The sequence below is a fragment of the Epinephelus lanceolatus genome, chromosome 12 (assembly GCF_041903045.1).
Source record: "Epinephelus lanceolatus isolate andai-2023 chromosome 12, ASM4190304v1, whole genome shotgun sequence".
In the NCBI taxonomy this organism is placed as follows: domain Eukaryota; kingdom Metazoa; phylum Chordata; class Actinopteri; order Perciformes; family Serranidae; genus Epinephelus; species Epinephelus lanceolatus.
The window spans coordinates 10,790,136-10,807,330 of NC_135745.1; the positions used below are offsets into that span (position 1 = coordinate 10,790,136).

A 17,195-nucleotide genomic window follows, 5' to 3' on the forward strand; every position below is an offset into this window, starting at 1 on the left:
ACTTGTGCTGTGGATTAACTAGTGAAAAAACATTATTCTCCCCCCACGGACTCTTGTGGGTCCCTGGACCCCTGGTTGAGAACCACCATTCCAGGCAGCATAAGGAATTGAGCCCCAGTAACCTAAAAGTCTATTGAAGAGGCATTCGGGTGTTACACATGCTGAACAATCAGCAACAGAGGCCCTAAAAGTGCTGGAGAATAGATTGTAACCTCTGCTCATATTCATCCTCACAGCCACAGCCAGTAATGAACTCAGCCGCCCGCTATGACTGAGCAATATCCAGGATATCGAAGGGCCGCGGTTCAGCCTGAATACACTTGCCCTTGCCTGCTCAGACACAAATGGCACTTTTTCCAACTAAGTCTTTGCGCGCTTTTTTATTCCTCCACACTTGAGCCTGCCATTGCCACTGCAGGAAATCTGAGGCCGGGCGTCAGTGTGTCGGTGGCGGAGCGTGGAGGATCAAATCTTACGCCCGTAACCTTTCATAATAAAAGACAAGGCCGCTGTCCGTGGTGCTGAAATCACTCTGTCTCTGCAAATGTGTTGTCTCACATCCGAGTGTCGCTGTTGATCGTGGTGTACAGCGGCGGAAATCACACTTTAAGTTACGTGCAACAATCGGCACCACGCAGCGACGAGACCACCCAAATTATGTTTTGAAAGTGAATGAGCAAGAATAAAAACACCCCCCACCCCTCCCTCTCTCTCTTTCTCACTTCTGCACACATACACACACTCAGAGACAGAGAGAGAGAGAGAGAGAGAGAGAGAGAGAGAGGAAGGGGGAGGGAGTCAAGTCAAGCAGGGATAATTAGAGGAGTGGGTCACTGCTGGAAGATAACATCCGCGTTGAGGGAAAAGGCAGGAAAAAAAGGGAAAACGAATCAAAGCCGCATAACAATATCAGAGGAGGGAGATAAGAGTCTAAATCGACCACCATCAGCGCTGACGTCCAGCGTTGGCAGGAGCGAGCAGTTTCCTCCGGCTCTCAGCATCCAATTACAATGGACGAGGAGCTCAGTCTGTGTGGACTCTAAACCGCTGCCCAGTCAGGAGCGAGTGGAAACAGCGCAGCGGAGGGAGGCAAAACAATGCTTAGGCTCATTTGTCTGCAGTGATTCAAAGTGGGATTCATCTTTTTTGATTTTTTGGTTTTTATTTCTTGTTTTTCTGCCGCTCGAGCAAGTGGGGGAGACTGCTGCCAAGATCAAGTCCACGCACGCAGGGAAACGGTAGGTCGCAGTTGTGTGTTGGGGAAAAGGGGACAGCGTGCGCATGGGATAGTAACACGGAGCTTCTCAAATGTTGTTTGTCAGGGACCCCGGTGTATGGATATCATTTAGTATGATGGAGTCATATTTGATACAGTTTAATCTCAAAGACCACATGAAGGAGGATTGTTTTATGTCTAATGAAGTATAGAACTATCTACTGTGCACTTCAGGAGATTATAAGAGTGGAACAAAAGATCTGAATTCTGATGTGTTTTGTATCTAAGATTATATCATGAAGACATGAGTTAAAGTGAAATGAAACAACATTACAGTATTTAACACTTAGGCAGCCCTGGAGGCACCCAAACCCAAAATTGAATCATCACTGCTCAAAACATCCCCCGATTATTCCATGTTAATATGGTATACTAAACATACAGTATCTGACAGTGCACAGTGGCCCATATTAGTCGGCTTTTCCTTATTGATATGAATAGGATGGGCACCTCTTAGTGTAATGCAAAACAATAGAACAACAGCAGAAACTACAGACTCCACATTAAGGATCACTGCTGCAGACTGTTCCCAGTAGCACATCTGCCTAATGTTATTATTCCATGCTGATAGTTATCAGTCTAGTACATCTCATGCGATCCAATACAACAGCCCTGCCATAACCTCTATCATTACAAAGCTCATAATGTTCAGTTTTTGATGACATTATCATATAAATTCTATGAAAGGTTTATTGCTGAGGTCATGGTTAAAGATGGTGCTGCACTGGATTGTGGTAGAGTATATTGAGAGGTGTTTTAATAATAATAAAGACCCCAGTGTGAAACATGTAAATGGATCGACACAGATAAGACAGTGTCAACATTAACTGAGCATTATAAATGTAGACTTCATAGCAGAACAGTTGCAGTAGACTGTACAAGTGTACCTAATAAAGTGGGCATTAAGTGCATTTTTATATGTGTAGCAGCACACAATGAAATAATTGAATCTAAACCTCTTTAAAACAACAAAAACTGAACATTATAACCATCTTGAATGATGTTGGATTCGTTGCATTTGTTCTGGTGAGGTGTATCTAATGAACTGGCAACGGAGTCTCTAGCTACTTTATATCTTATAATAGGAACTAACTAAGCATGCTGATGTGTTGTGGTTAATTGGTCTCAGTGCTTCTCTTATGAACACAATTCAAGAGGTGACTTATTAAAAAAAATCCTCATAGTGTCACAGCAGTGATCTGTTATTTAAGATTGTCCATACTTTGTCCCATCATGCCGCAGCCCTATAGCACTAAAGCAGCTGTCTCAATCTTAGAATACAATTTAGAGACAAACTATAGCAATTTTCACTGCAGAGCCACTGTGTATTCATATCACATGGGAATATTAAAGTGATACTGTTGTGATGGGGAAAAATGAAGCATAATAAGATCACTGCTGAGCACAGCACACACCCTCTAGGAATCTGGCAGGAATATTACAGTGACACTATGGGAGATGCCAGGAGGAATATAGTGTGATTAGGTCACCACTGGCTCACTGTTAGATGCTGGGAAGATGGTCATGTTTTCTAATTCTGACTTCTAAGTGTCACAGTTTCTTCCTTAATGTCAGACTTTTAATGCACGTCCCTCTGGTTAATTGCTATTCTGCGCATGAAGCGGTGAGGAGCCAAACAGCGGGCCCCTAGATAGGACCTCGTTTGTTTAACTCGGAGGGTGGGGTATCTGATCCGTACGGACAAGTTGACTCCTTACGCCTGCAGAGATCTTTAATTTTTCATTGACTACTGTCTGCCAGACAATGATGACGGGAATCTCTCTTGGCCGTAATTGTATAGCACCCCCAATTCTGGCCTGCGTTGAGAAAGACACGGGCAGATGGCAAAGATCAGCTGAAATAAGAAATTCATGAGAAAAAGGAATAGAAGAAACTGATTATTTTTCATTATTTCCCATCTATATGCCAGACTTCCCAGATAACCACAATATAGGCTACATGCCAGAGTGTTATTTGACATACATCGGACATCCATCACTTGCAGTCAGCAGACGCTGTCACTTCCATGGCAACAAAGAAACATAATTTATGAGGATTCAATGACTCCTTCTGCAAACACTACTGCACACCCAATATTACTGAAATGCAATATAGCAGCATGATAAGCAATCGTTATCGAAGCATTGCAAAGCATTTTATTCTTGGACACACACACACACACACACACACTGTCCCACACACGCTTGAGTAATACCTGCACTTTCAACTGAACTGCCATAAAAGGGAGTAATATTTATAATTCACATTCACCCATGTGGAACGTCGGGGGGAAAACACAATAATGCAACAACTTAAAGGAAAACAACAAATTCATTCATGTGAACACTTTTTATCAAATGGCTATACTATTAAAATGGAATGTGTGACTCTGCTTCTCAGTAGAGGAAGATGTTACTCCCCCCAATCCATCTTCTGACCTGTCTGATCTCATCCATCCATTACGATGTGAAACCAAAACTACTGAGCAACAGTCAGATGTGATTTGACTGTTGCTTCCCTCATTGCTTCACACTCCCACTCCCCCATGTCAGTGACATACATATACAGTATATATAAAAAGAAGTGGGGGGGGGCAAACAGATTGATGAAAATGGAGTAACAGAAATACAAAAATCAAACCATTCATTCTGCTCTGACATAATCCACTGACTCATAAATTCTGCAGCCTGTCAGATGAAGCTACTGTGAGTGAAACTGCTCAGATCGATTGCATCAACCAACCTTGACAATTCGAATGGACAGTGTGCATGTTCAAGAGAGACAGAGACTGGAGAAGACTGACATTTGAAAAAGGGCGGCACGAGAAAACATACGAAAGCACAGAAGTAAGTGTTGACACAGATTCATTTGAAATGTGAAGAACAGGAAACACTGACAGTCTCCGTTTCAAAATGTGACATGAATTACTGCTGCTGCCAGCATGTTGTATTCAGGTTGCCTGAATACAATGAGTGACAAAGACACTCATACATAAACACTGACCTTGTTCACTTGTGCTGGTTTTATAAAGGAAGAAAGATTACTTCAAAGTCCAGATGAAACAGCACATTTTGAGGATCTAGCTTCAGTATCGTGATGTGTCTCCACTTCAGACAGGATAGACAGCCAGAATACAACTTTAGGGGGACTTTGATTTTGTCATTGAAAAGTGGGCGTGTCATAACAAACACGGAGAGGCCCTGACGGGTGTTCACTGATGGGATAGCAGTATCCGTCAGGGAAAGAGAGATGAAGCCCAAGGGATGCTCCATGTAGTTGCTGAAGCAGTCCACTGTAAAATGCTTTGCGCATAATCTGGAGCTGTCACAGATACCCTATTCCTCAAAGTGAATAAATTCTAGCCTGTAACCATGGTATTTTGGGGAAAACAAAATGCATGGTTAGAGGTGGTGAACATCTGAAGACATAGATAGAGCATGCTGTTGCTGGCAAGCTGAGTACAGGATCCCACTGTGTGGCTAAAAGTTGCAGACTGCTTGGATGTTGTGAGATAACTGGTTGAAATTGGTTGGTACTAGCTCAAAGTTGCATTTGTTTTATTGGGAAAAAACATGATCAGATTTTGATATAAGAATACAGAGAAATGTTTTTTTTTTTGTAATTTGTTTGGCATATACAGAAAGATAGGTGCACAGAATGACTGGGGATGTGGTGTAAAGGGGTTAAAAGGGCATTTTTTCATTTCATTCTGACCTTAAAGGGACAGTGGCTGGTTGCACAACAGGAAAACAGCTGGTCTGGCTTTGTCCAAAGGTGATAAAATCCATGTAATTTACCACTCTCTGAAGTCTCATGTGGTTGCATGGCATGCTCACAGAGACAACAAGACTCCATAATGTCATTGCATCGGGTCTGGAATACGACCTTCTGTAAAACCACAACTTCATATTTTTACACTTTTTTTTACAGATCAAAAAAACAAGATAATGTGCTGATAATTGAGCTCACCAAGCAGTAGCAAAGTGCAGCCTGCGGTGAGCTCCCATGCAGTATCTATAGAAAGCTGTGGTGGCCACTCTGAGCTGCAGCACAGTGTGGCCAAACTAAAATTTTGGATCCAGAGAATACCCACAACCAATCAGTTAACAGAGTCCGGTGACTCCTGTGACATGTTGACCTACATAACAAAGAATTTTTTCCTGCCTGAAACTCATGAACACGCTGTACTTGGCTGCTGCTCGGTGTGTTTTTGGCGTTAGAGGTACTGGTAGGCTGGAGTAAAGAAAACTGTTTCCCCATTTCTGCCCTTCATGCTAAGCTAAGCTAACCGGCTGCTGGTTGTAGCTGTATTCAAGGGACAGACACGGCATGACAACTCTTGTCAAGAAAGAAATAAGCATCAAAATGTCAGACTATACCTCTGACAGTTTGATTGTTAACAATCTACAGAGAATTGCTGCGATCCATTTTGGTTACCACTTTTTAATGAGGTCCCCATTTTAAAGGGTTCTTATGTGGCAACTAAGGGCTTTATTAATAGTTAATACATTTTTAATAATCCTTTTTTAGATCAATAATAATCCATTAAGAAAATTAATTAATTTCTGGGTTGCCAGGTTTGAAAGAATCCCTTTGGCTGATGTTTATCCCTTGCATTTCTTCATAATAAAGTTATGAAGATTAACAAGCTATTCAAACAAGCTTAAGAAGATGCTTATAAATGGATTTTGGTCCGGATCTTCAGCAGTCTTTTTCCAAAGGATTAATGTCCTGCAGTCCAATCAGTCAAAGGGATTTTTTAATAACTTGGCAACCCAAAAGCTTGCCTTAATAATGGCTTATAACTGGCTTATAAAGCTCATGTAAATGACTTATCAAGTATTAATAAAGCCATTGGTTACAATTTGTTAATTAAGGGGATCTTATTTTAAAGTGAATCTCTCTACATTATACATGTAACCAATCTAGGATCCTTTTACTATACTGTAGTGTTTATTATATAAATGGTTGTTAAGGAGACTTCAGCCATGTGTTTGTGTATATGCTTCTTTGTTACTAATCATCAATGCATTTAGTGAATAGTCTGGCAGCATGAATTGTGTCGTCTTTTATAATGGGTGCCCTATTTTTGCATTATGTCATGTCAACTGTAAATACATTCCTCTCTGAAATCAATATGATATCCGTGCATAATTTAGTTGTTTTGAAGTCATACATTTTTTTAACACAGCTTTTGCAGCGTTGACTCTGTTTAGTCATGCAGATAAAGAACTGGATTTTCAGAGGAGAGAAAGCCCAGAATAACAAAAAGAGAAAGTCACAAGGCTAGAAGAGGTTTACGATCTCTCTTTAAGCTTTGAGCGATGATGATGTGACGTTACAATCACCCTTCCTGGACAGTGAGTGCATAAAAGTAAATCTTGTGTGGAAAATGGATATTGATTATGCAGTCATACAGTTGCCATTGTGCTTTCACTTCTCAATTATCGGTCGCAAATCAAATTCGACCGCAATAATTCCAACACAAAAACGTGCTCATTCATATACAGTTACAGCCATATGCTAATTATTCTTAATCATCCTGCTTATGGTTGGAGTAACAATGTCGCTGTGTATAGAGAAGAGAGTATGACTGTAGCTACAGCCTGTAAAGCATCTTATTTCTCCAGACAAAATCTGAGTTTCTGGGTTGCTTTGAGCCTCTGTGCAGTTTATATCAATAACCTTTGAGCTTTTCTGCTGGCCCGCTCACACTCCCAACAACAGTCTCTTACATCTTGGACTGACCTGTCACTGCAGTTTATCATGTGAACTCTTAAAAAGCAAAGATTTATCCAGTTTGTTTAAGTACAGGGAGATGGAGTGAGGGTTTAAGACTAAATGCTCCTCTGGGAGAAGTGGCAGAGTGCCGCTGCTGCTCAGAGGGTGATTCTGCTTCTGGTAGCCTGACAGTGAGCTACACGCATACACACACATGCACAAGCAGACACACACACACACACACACACACACACACAAGCATCTCAGCAATGAACATGCTCTCATTTACTTTGTTTCGCTTCAACACAGATATTCACAAATGCAATCCCGATCCCCCTCCCCTCCCCAACATCTGCTTTCATGGTGAAAATCAATGGCTGCGGAGCCCAGCTGGACAGAGTAGTCGCGGCAAAATAAAGAAATCAATGCAGGCTTATTAACTGAGCAGAGCTTCCTTTACCACTGACACAAAAATTTGTGCGAGTGTGTGTGTGAGACAGTGTTTATGTGGCTGCCAGTTTGTATCTGTCTGTGTCTGTGAATGATGATGGCTGCTGCCGGTTGTAGGCAGGATGTGCGAGTACATAAGCATGTGTGTGTCTGCCAGTCAGAGTGTGTGTCCCTGAATGTTGGTGGCTAGTGTACAAGTGCTACTTTGTAGGCGTGCTCTGAATCTGTATGAGTGTGTGTGTTTTTGTGTGCATGGTTGAGACTATCGCTCAAAGTCAGTGTGTTACTCTTGGGTTAGTGCCACAGTGTTCTCCATGTGCCTTGGCCTCAGTCTATTTGTGGACAAAGGGATGCTCTGAGACAAATGATTTAGCACCTGTCAGTCAGCGCAGAAGGACGAGAGATGAGAAAAGAAAGAGGTCAGAGACGGGGGGGAAAGGGAAAATGATGGAGGCTTTCAGAGAAACCATGAGGGGAGGAGAGAGGAAAAAGTTCAAGTGGGAGAAAGAGAGAGTTGGACTAAAAGAGAATTTACGATTTAGCTCGGGGTCATCACATAGCTCAAGTTCCTGTGAGCAATTTTCCCCAGGAAATGACAGCTTCTATTTCTGTTGAGTTGTTTGCCTAACACCAGCTCACAGGAACTGTGCCTGGCCTTCGGGCCCCACGAGCAGACCTTCTCTCATCACAAGAGTTACCATAACAACGGATGAGGCCGACCTGCACCGGTGGCAGCGCAGGGATGTGAACTTTGCTTCTGCCTCCAGCACTCCTGACTGTCTGCTGCACCTCCGACACATCAACACCCACCCTCCTCACAAAAAAATAAAGCGGAAATCATAGCACTGCTGTGAATTTTCCGCACTGCTAATGTTTGGCCAGCTACACTGTGATTGTTCGGCAGAAGGTGATTTGTTTGGAGCGTGAAAACAAAGCGCTATGTCAAGAATAAAGAGACAGTTGTAATTTCAGAAATGCCCAAACAAACAAACTGCAACTTTCTCTGGAGTCCAGTGCACAATAATGTTTGCAGAGCCTCAGTGTGTGGATGCATGTTAGGAGGTAGACGCTGATACTGAATGCTGAACAGGCTTTGTGTGACGTGCAGTTTAATGGATTTCTTTTGGCATTTGTTGACTGACATCTGCCCTGGCAGGTCTCTCCAGCCTCTCTCCCTTTTAGATCCATGTACACAACATTACGCTCTAATCATCCTATTTACACATTTTTACCCAGTCGATAGAGATGTATTGCTGACCTCGTTTTTTAACACCAAACAAAGCAGCCCCCTCTATGAAAACGTTAACAGTGCCGAGAGCGGCTTAGCTAACAAGCATCTGATTGTGCAGATTACGCATGTTCCGCAGAGGATTACTGAGACTGAAATGAACAAATTGACCTCTTACCACTGAAATCCCACATCAGCATGACAAAAGATGAGCACAGTGAGGGCAAAATCTGAAATAGTGGGAACATGTACTGTAAAACAAGTTGCAGTCAGCAGCAATATTTAAAGAAAGCGCTCCCCGAATGTTTTATTTTCGTCTTGTTTCTGTTTGCAGACCCCGATAACTCCATAGGTGATTCTTGTCTCTACATCTCATCAGCCTTGTCCTAACACCGAATGCACAGCACGATTACCGCTCAGGCTCTTTAAAGAGGGAGCAACACTAAAATGAGCAGAGAAATGCATAAGCTATTTTCTCTACCTGGCAGGGTGTCATTTGCATTGATGTTGGCCTCATATTTTAACAACAAATATCAGACCGTGCATCCTGTTCTGTGTGTATTCTTAGCCAAGGGCGGGTGAGTGTCTTCCTCTCTGCTTCCATTCTGACACTTTTCAAACAAGTCAAAGCTATTTAAAAGTCATCTTGCCGTGAGAAGTAACAAAAGCTCAATGACAGACCAAGGCCTTATTCAAAATTCAATTTTTGTGCTTTCTCTCCCCAACAATAGAAGTACATAATTTCGCTCTACGCTTGTTTGGAGAGCTCTAGAGAGGAAATGGCATGCTTTTGTTAATAAGTGTCTCTGTGTTTTTGCAGAGAGGAGACGACTGAACAGCTTATGTAGGTCACATTGCATTAATCTAGCCGGCTATCCTGGTAAACGCGCTCTAAATCAAACATGCAATATTAAAATCCAGTTCATTGCTCATTTGCTTAATAATGCAGTGTGGCTGCACTGAGAATGACTTCTCAGTCGGCGAAATAGTGATCCTAGTGCTTTTGCACTTAGGCGGTAAATTACTGGTCTGGATTATAACAGTACAAATGAGACACGTTTGATATCAATCTGACAGAACAGTTCAAACAGCGTGCAAACTGAATATTTATCAGTCACAGTGTATTTCAGGCACAGGACTCTTTCATCACTCATCTGTAATGAGATCTGTATGCATTCTAATAATTAATAAACTAGATGATCTCCAAATCATTCTGAGAGCGAGATGTAAATGCTATCAATTATCTGTCTGGGTGATTCTGCAATCTTAAGCAAACTAGAGATTTCATAAGTCAGACAGGCTTAATGGGGTATGGAAACACGGCCGTGGGTGCACATGAATGTTTTATAACAATGTGAGACTTTAGATTGGATCAATGAGATGTGCGCTCCTCTACCGGATGAAGATTCTCTCGAATGAGGCGGGCTGCTCAGCAAAGCACAATAAATCTACCTGCTGTCACTGGAGCAGAATGACGGGCTCAGTGTGACATTTCCAACATGTATTTTATCTCCAGCCCTGCAGTATCTTCATGCGATCTGCTGCAGATGAACTATTGTGAACACCGCTGGGCTGCATGATATTGGATGTCCAACGTGAACTGTCGAGCGGAACAATAAATCCCTTCCGGCCTGTATAGAAATAAAAAATAAAAAAAAAGTGTACAGATGAGTTGCTCGGTGATGGGTTTATATCAAAGGAAGATATTGCTGTAAGGTGCAGCAGGCAGCCAACACTGATGTTTTTGATCAGATGATTAGAGTCGGTTGCCACTTGAGGTTTGCTTTGAGAAAGTAAATGTGCTTTCTGAGATTATAGGGGGTCAAATCGGAGCCTCTGTCTCTTTGCTGCACATTTGTGCATGTGTGTGTGTCTTTGCAAGACAAAGAGAGAGACGGAAATAGAGGGAGTGTGAGTGTGTTTGCGCATGCATTAAAAAGACAAGAGAGAGGTCCTTGAGGCAACCTGCACATCTTTTATCACATCTTTAATTAATTGAAGCCCATAATAGAAGCTGCTGCAATTCCACTGAATAGACACAGTTGAATGGAAAACAGGCGGGGATAAGGAGATACTCTAATGTTCCCCTGCCATTTCACAGCCATCTGCATATACAACATATCTGCAGCCAATGTCAATCTTTGCTTTGTGTATGAAACACATTACAGTGAAGGAAAAAGATTTGGTGTTATAACTCAGTTAACTGATTGATCGCTTTCTCTTTCCAGGTTTTGCCTTTGCAGGTCTACTGTAAAACCGCCATGGTGCTCTTGAGGTTCTCAAGACTCGTCCTAATGATCGTGGCCCTCGTCCCTCAACCATCTGTGGGATGCCCCTCCGGCTGTCGCTGCTACAGCCTCACAGTGGAGTGTGGATCTCTTGGGGTCAAAGAAATCCCACAGGGTGTCTCCTCTGTCACCGAGGTCAGTCGGCCAATCAACAATAAGTTAGGGCACTAGCTGTCAGCGCAATGCAGTTGACCCCCGTCTCTGCCCCCGCCTGCATCAGTGGTTTTGTACCAGTTGACTCCCTCTCTGATCCATTCTTATTACCCTGAAATGATTGTGGTTAATCAATTCGCTGTGACCCTCTTTGATGTAAGCCTGAGGGAGGGGCTGCGCTGTTGGCTGTGTAATTATTCATTCTTGCTCAGAAAGTGACTCTCGCACGCCCTCTGATCATCTGTTGAGAAGATGTTTAACATTACACCGTCTTTTCCTCTCGGGTTCAGGCCCCCCCAACATTGCTGCAGCTCATGAATATTAATGAAAAGCATGTCCTGCATAAATTGTTCCATTAACCTCAATCAGCAGGTCTATCTCGTCCATCATACTTCACCTCACGGCCCGTGTTTGCCTCTTTGAAGACACTGCCAACGAATGCACATCAGCAATCAAGCAGACTGCCATGCATTGTGGGTCAGCCGCTTGCTCTCGTGTATCTCCAATCACTCAAACTGTTTTTGATTGCTGACAATCAAGTATCTGTGATTTCTGCAGCATTTGGCAAGAACTGAACCACAACGCAACACAATGTGCACAATCCACATTACTCTGCCGATTCTGAAAGAGCTCATTTCACATTGTTTGTATTGCCTACATTAACATATATCCAAAGCTCTGCACAGCGAGGTGAGGGCAGATAGCTCTAACGGTGGCCCTGTTGTTAATGCAATCTCTCCTCATGGTTAATACATTTTTCTACTCAGTGAGCACAGCAGAGCAACAGGCCACGCTCACTTTCTTGTACAAAACAACACACCAATTCTAACATCACATCCCCTCCTCTGTTTCTCTAATGTAATCAGGTTGTGATCACTCTCCTAATTTCATTTACCCTGTCTCCCCTACAGACCATCTTCCTCCAGGACAACGCTATAGTGCAGATCCGTCTTCAGGATCTGACTCGCCTTGGCAGCCTCCATTACCTCTACCTTCAGAATAATAGCATCTCAGCCCTGGAGCCTGGCGCGTTTCTCAGCCAAGGACAGCTGCTGGAGCTGGCCCTCAACGGCAACCTCATCCACCTAGTCACCCCGGACGTGTTTCGGGGTCTGGAGCACCTCCGGATCCTGTACCTCGCTGGGAACCAGATCACTCGAGTGCAGGACCACACCTTCAGGGGACTGCAGGTTGGAGAGCTGGGATAAAGGAATGAATGCACAAATGGTTGTTGGACAGAAATGTTTAATGCTTATTTTGTTTTAAGTGTTCCAAAAACCTTAAACCTAATCCTTTTTGGGTAAAGTGAAAAAAACATAGCTTTTTCCAGCAAAGCTTTTCCAATATGGGATGCCTTTTTATGGATTATATATAATGCCGCCTGCAACTGTAAATCCAATTCATGACAACATGACATGGCTAATCCCTGCTATATAGTAACACAGTACAGACTGAGTCAGGTAGAATTGAGTCATCCTGTCTTAACATTTGACATTTCTTTTCCTCCTCCTTTAACATTTTCCTTTCTCTGCTATGTTGTTTTTTGCCGTCTGCAGCGTCTGCAAGAACTGCACTTGCAGGAAAACAGCATAGAGCTGCTGGCAGAGCAAGCTCTGTCTGGCTTGTCATCTCTGGCTCTGCTGGATCTCAGCAGAAATCACCTCCGCACTCTGGGAGCCTCGTCCCTCAAACCGCTCGTGAGCCTGCAGGTGCTCCGTGTCACAGGTAGGCAGTACGAAGACAGAATATAACACATTATGTCTCACTGTAATATGACATAACCCTTCAAGACTGAATTTAATTCAAAGTGCCCTGAAAAATGTTGCCATATATACCGCAGTTTTGAAGAACTGACACTGTTGGAGAATGTGCTGCCACCGCCAGGACCTGCAGGCTCATGTCAATGAAAATTAAGTGCCCTTAAACACATTTTACATATCAAAGGGTTTCACCCAACCGTAAACCTTTAATGAGAAAAAAATCCCTTGAAGACACAATTTTAAAGAATAAACTGAAGGAACACTGTCTGAAAAGGGCCTCCTATTCGGGGCAATTAGTCCTGCAACAGGCGCCAAAAAGGCTTAAACAAAGTTTAAATTATCATAGGCAAAATAAATTTGTTTACCAAATAATATCACCTCAAGGTCATTTTTGCAGATGTTCTGGAGCTTTCAATCCTACACATGATCATCATTAGCAGTTGGAGTTTCCTCAGTTAACATGGAGTTGAGGAGCTTCACATTTTCATTTCTTCTGAGCACTTTAAGAACTTCTCATCCATGTTGGCTCAAAAGTCATGGCGTTAATACTTAACCTTGAAAAACAATCCCAACTCAAGCAGCTTGTTGGAACTTTCAATCTAATGACATGTTTTCATGACATTGTAGATGTTTTTCTGGAGCATTTTAAGGGATCCTCTGTCATACTGGCATAAAATGTGTGGTCCAAACATAACTGCCGGAGCACATTGGAGTGATGCTCCGCCACTTCTTTACTCTAAGTGAAGAAATAGAATATTCACAGGTCACATAATCCAGTTGAAATTCATGTATTTATTTAAGTACTTGAGGATCCAATCATCACTAAAGCATATTCATGCAAGACAGCCATTAAAAACAAATGCAATGGTCAGAGTTGCCATACTGACTTTTATGGTATGACTGATTCTCAAAGTCAGCTCATGCATTGAGTAACATGCAAGAAAACATTCCACCTTTAAAGTAGCTGACGGTAGCAGCTGGTAGCCTTTGAGCGGCACCGTGAATTATTTTCTTTTCTCAATTTATAGTTAGCTAACTGTTAACTAGTAAAGACTCTGACATACTTTCCACATATTGAACGTCTGCGGAGAGCTGCAGTCACGTGGACACGCATGCCATTCTGTTCATAGCACAAGTGACGGTCCACTTCAGCCCCCGGCAGAGGTGAGCTCACCATCCTCCAACTGCTGACATCAGGTGAAAGTGAAAGAAAATGATGCTGCTGGGTCGGGAGTGAATTTCTGTCAAATATCCAACTTAGAACAAACCGTAGTGAGGTGGCTGGCTTGAAAGCTGTGTTTTAGACTGGACTGGAGTGTGGAGCAAGAGACTGGAGCGTGCACAGATGGCATGCTTGCTAAACAAATTAAACAAGTAGCACTACACCCATGGGTTCAAACTTCATTTTTGTCCAGCGGTTGACAAAACCATACGCTTGATTTACCCCTGTTTCCCTTGTCTGCTCCTCCAGAGAACCCATGGCGCTGTGATTGTGCACTGGGCTGGCTGCGAACCTGGATCAGTGAAGACGGACAGCGTCTGTTGAGCTCTGCTGAACAGCGTCGGCTGATGTGCTCTGAACCGCCTCGCCTCTCCCACCTCAGCCTGGTGGAGGTGGCTCCCAACAGCCTGGTCTGTATCCCACCTGTGGTACAGCTCGAGCCCAGTCATCTAACTGTGCGACTAGGGGAGAGCCTCCGAGTCTCCTGCCAGGCCTCGGGATACCCACAGCCTCAGGTGACCTGGAAGAAAGCCTCCCATGGCAAGGCCCAGTTATCACCCCGAGGCCTGGTGCAAGAGCTGGGACCCAATGGTGAGCTCTTCAGGCCTGCGGCTGGAGGAGTGGTGACAGCCCTGCCCAGCAGTGGAGGGATCAAGGTTGGAGGTGTTGGAGGAATCCAGGGGCTTGTGCGTGGGACTGAGGAAGGCGGTGAGAGGGACAGCTTTGATCCGGACATGGGCAGCGGCATGCTGTTCCTCAGCAATGTGACTGTAGCGCATGCTGGGCGCTACGAGTGTGAAGCCTGGAACCCTGGTGGTGTAGCCAGAGTTACCTTTCATCTGGCTGTCAACATGTCCTCCTCTTCATATTCCTCCCAGTTCTGGCCTCGTATGAACATGCACTCCTTTGTTTCCTCTTCATCTAACTCCTTCTATCAGCCAGAGGTTCTGGATGTTAGCCAGGAGCTGCTCTACGAACAGGACAGCATGGACTTCTACGCTCTTGGCCCTGCTACTCAGACCGCAATTGCTATTGGCATCTCCTTGCTGGCGCTCACTGCCGTCCTCCTTTTGATTATGATCTACACTCGTCACCAGCAGTACAGCAAAGAAGAGGGTGGCTCCTACTGCACCAGCAAAGAAGAGAGCATACTCTATGTGAATGACTACTCTGATGGACCCACCACTTTTGCGCAGCTGGAGGAGTACCGTGACGACCACGGCCACGAGATGTACGTACTCAACAGAACCAAGCCTGTCCTGGGCTCCACTTCATCCAGGTGTCCAATGATGAGTGGGTTCGTCCAGCAGAAGGGGATGAAGGAGGCTCTCCTGGACCACGAAATGGTGCAGACACTGACCAGATCGGGGGGACTGGGGCTCCGCAGAAACCCAGCAGATGGAGGAGAGGGCCCGCTAACAACAGACCCAGAGGAGCTCTTCCTCAGTCAGAGTCTCCTCTTCGGATCACAGGTTGCTTACGAGATCCACTGCTAAGGGGTTTGAATTGTGTTTTAACATGAAATTTTGATGGACTTAATTAAAGACATTAAAGGAAATCACCTTGGTGCAATGGTTTGAAGCATCAGATTATTATGTGGTCTTCACAAGAGGAGGGAGTGTCAGTTAGTGGTTGCTGAGGATCGCAATCAGCCTCTCAGAGATCCTCATCTGATAGATTGTATGGCATTAAGATGGGTCAGAGTGGTGAACAGTGATAATTAGGAAAAAAAGTAACCATACCTGTCTGTCTCCAAATCAACCCTTTAAAGATAATTACAAGTGGCTAACTTTATCTGAAACAGTTTTTATGACAGTTCATCTAAATCCTGATAAAGAGGCTGAGACTGTGCAGCACACGGTGGCAACTAACAATGTGGATTAAAACAGTGACTCGTATTTTGTACTTCTTTCTTTCTTTGGGTTTTGTTTTGTGTGTTTTGTCAGTGTTTTGTGTGAATATAATGAAGCTAATTTTCACTGTGAAGTACAGTTGTTCTGTGGACTCTGTTGCAGATCCGTTAGAATTAGACCTAAACAGATCCTCTTACTGAAACTACATTGTCATTACCCATATGTGTGAGTGGGTGTGGGTGGGTGGATATATTTGAAGAGGTTCATTTTGAATGCAGCAGCAAGTCTTTTTTCTTTTTTCTTTTTTTTTTACATTTCTACCATAGCATTGTATTCCTTGATGTTAACATGTGTTTTTTTTACTACTATTTGTTGCAACACTGGAACAAGAAATTAACATTTCCATTGTCTGAATCTGAGTCTTTTGTGGAATTAATTCCATTAACATCAGTCTGTATCAACCATTCCAATATGAATATTTCTACATAATAAAATGTATTTTGAAAGATTCAATGCTTCTTTTCCTTGCTAGGTCAACCAGTCGCTCAAACGCAGCTGTTCTGCTAATACGTGCTCTAAAACCTCATTAGTTGCTGCCGTCTTCTTATTTGTCCCCTCATCCCATCACATGTAGCAGGTGAGTGTAAAAGACATGCTTTTGTAGCGACTATGGCTTTCAGTGACTGTGTAGAGGTCAGTCTGTGAGAGGTACATGGTTCATAAACTCTTAATTCTTCTCCCTTTGCTGTTAAGCATTGTAGTATGAAGAATGGCATGCATTGGAAAGTGTTTTAAAACACCAGATCTGTGCTTCATACCAAGACCTAGAGCCATATTGATCCTCATTCAAAAACATGTCAATATTCTTTTAAAAGGACCACTATTTTAGTTTGCAAGGTTGAAACTGTATTATATGCAATGGTAATTTTAGGAGTGCTCAATTAAAGGGCATGCTCACATAAAATCTGGGTAAAATACCTAATTTTGGTGATTTAACTTACTTCTTTGCTGACAAACTTTCAGTTTGCAATTTCGGCCAGTTTCACATACCTATAGCTATATATTTATACAGAGATAGGGTATTGCAATAATGTGCCATGTAGTCCAGGTGGAGAAATCTACTTACTCTACTTACCATAATCTACTGTCTTACTATCTAAAACGAATAGTTCAACGTTTTAGGATATGTGCTTATTTTCTTTTTTTCTGAGACTTAAACTGGAACTATGTTTCTGAGATGAGAC

The 17,195-nt window shown here is 43.1% G+C and overlaps 1 protein-coding gene across 1 annotated transcript; it reads left to right on the plus strand.

Moving 5' to 3' along the window:
* The first annotated feature begins 800 nt into the window (after positions 1-800).
* Positions 801-16,457, plus strand: lrrc24 (leucine rich repeat containing 24). Its single transcript, XM_033649882.2, has 5 exons — positions 801-1,238; positions 10,904-11,098; positions 12,028-12,306; positions 12,673-12,841; positions 14,348-16,457. Exons 2-5 carry the CDS (start codon positions 10,937-10,939, stop codon positions 15,592-15,594), a joined length of 1,857 nt encoding a protein of 618 aa, XP_033505773.2. The 5' UTR covers positions 801-1,238; positions 10,904-10,936; the 3' UTR covers positions 15,595-16,457.
* Positions 16,458-17,195: the final 738 nt, after the last annotated feature.

Bases quoted from the DNA above. Each gene is read 5' to 3' on its own strand.
- lrrc24 (XM_033649882.2), top strand. From the start codon at position 10,937: ATGGTGCTCTTGAGGTTCTCAAGACTCGTCCTAATGATCGTGGCCCTC. The intron at 11,099-12,027 runs GTCAGTCGGCCA...TCTCCCCTACAG, and splicing joins GTGTCTCCTCTGTCACCGAG to ACCATCTTCCTCCAGGACAA. The intron at 12,842-14,347 runs GTAGGCAGTACG...CTGCTCCTCCAG, and splicing joins GCAGGTGCTCCGTGTCACAG to AGAACCCATGGCGCTGTGAT.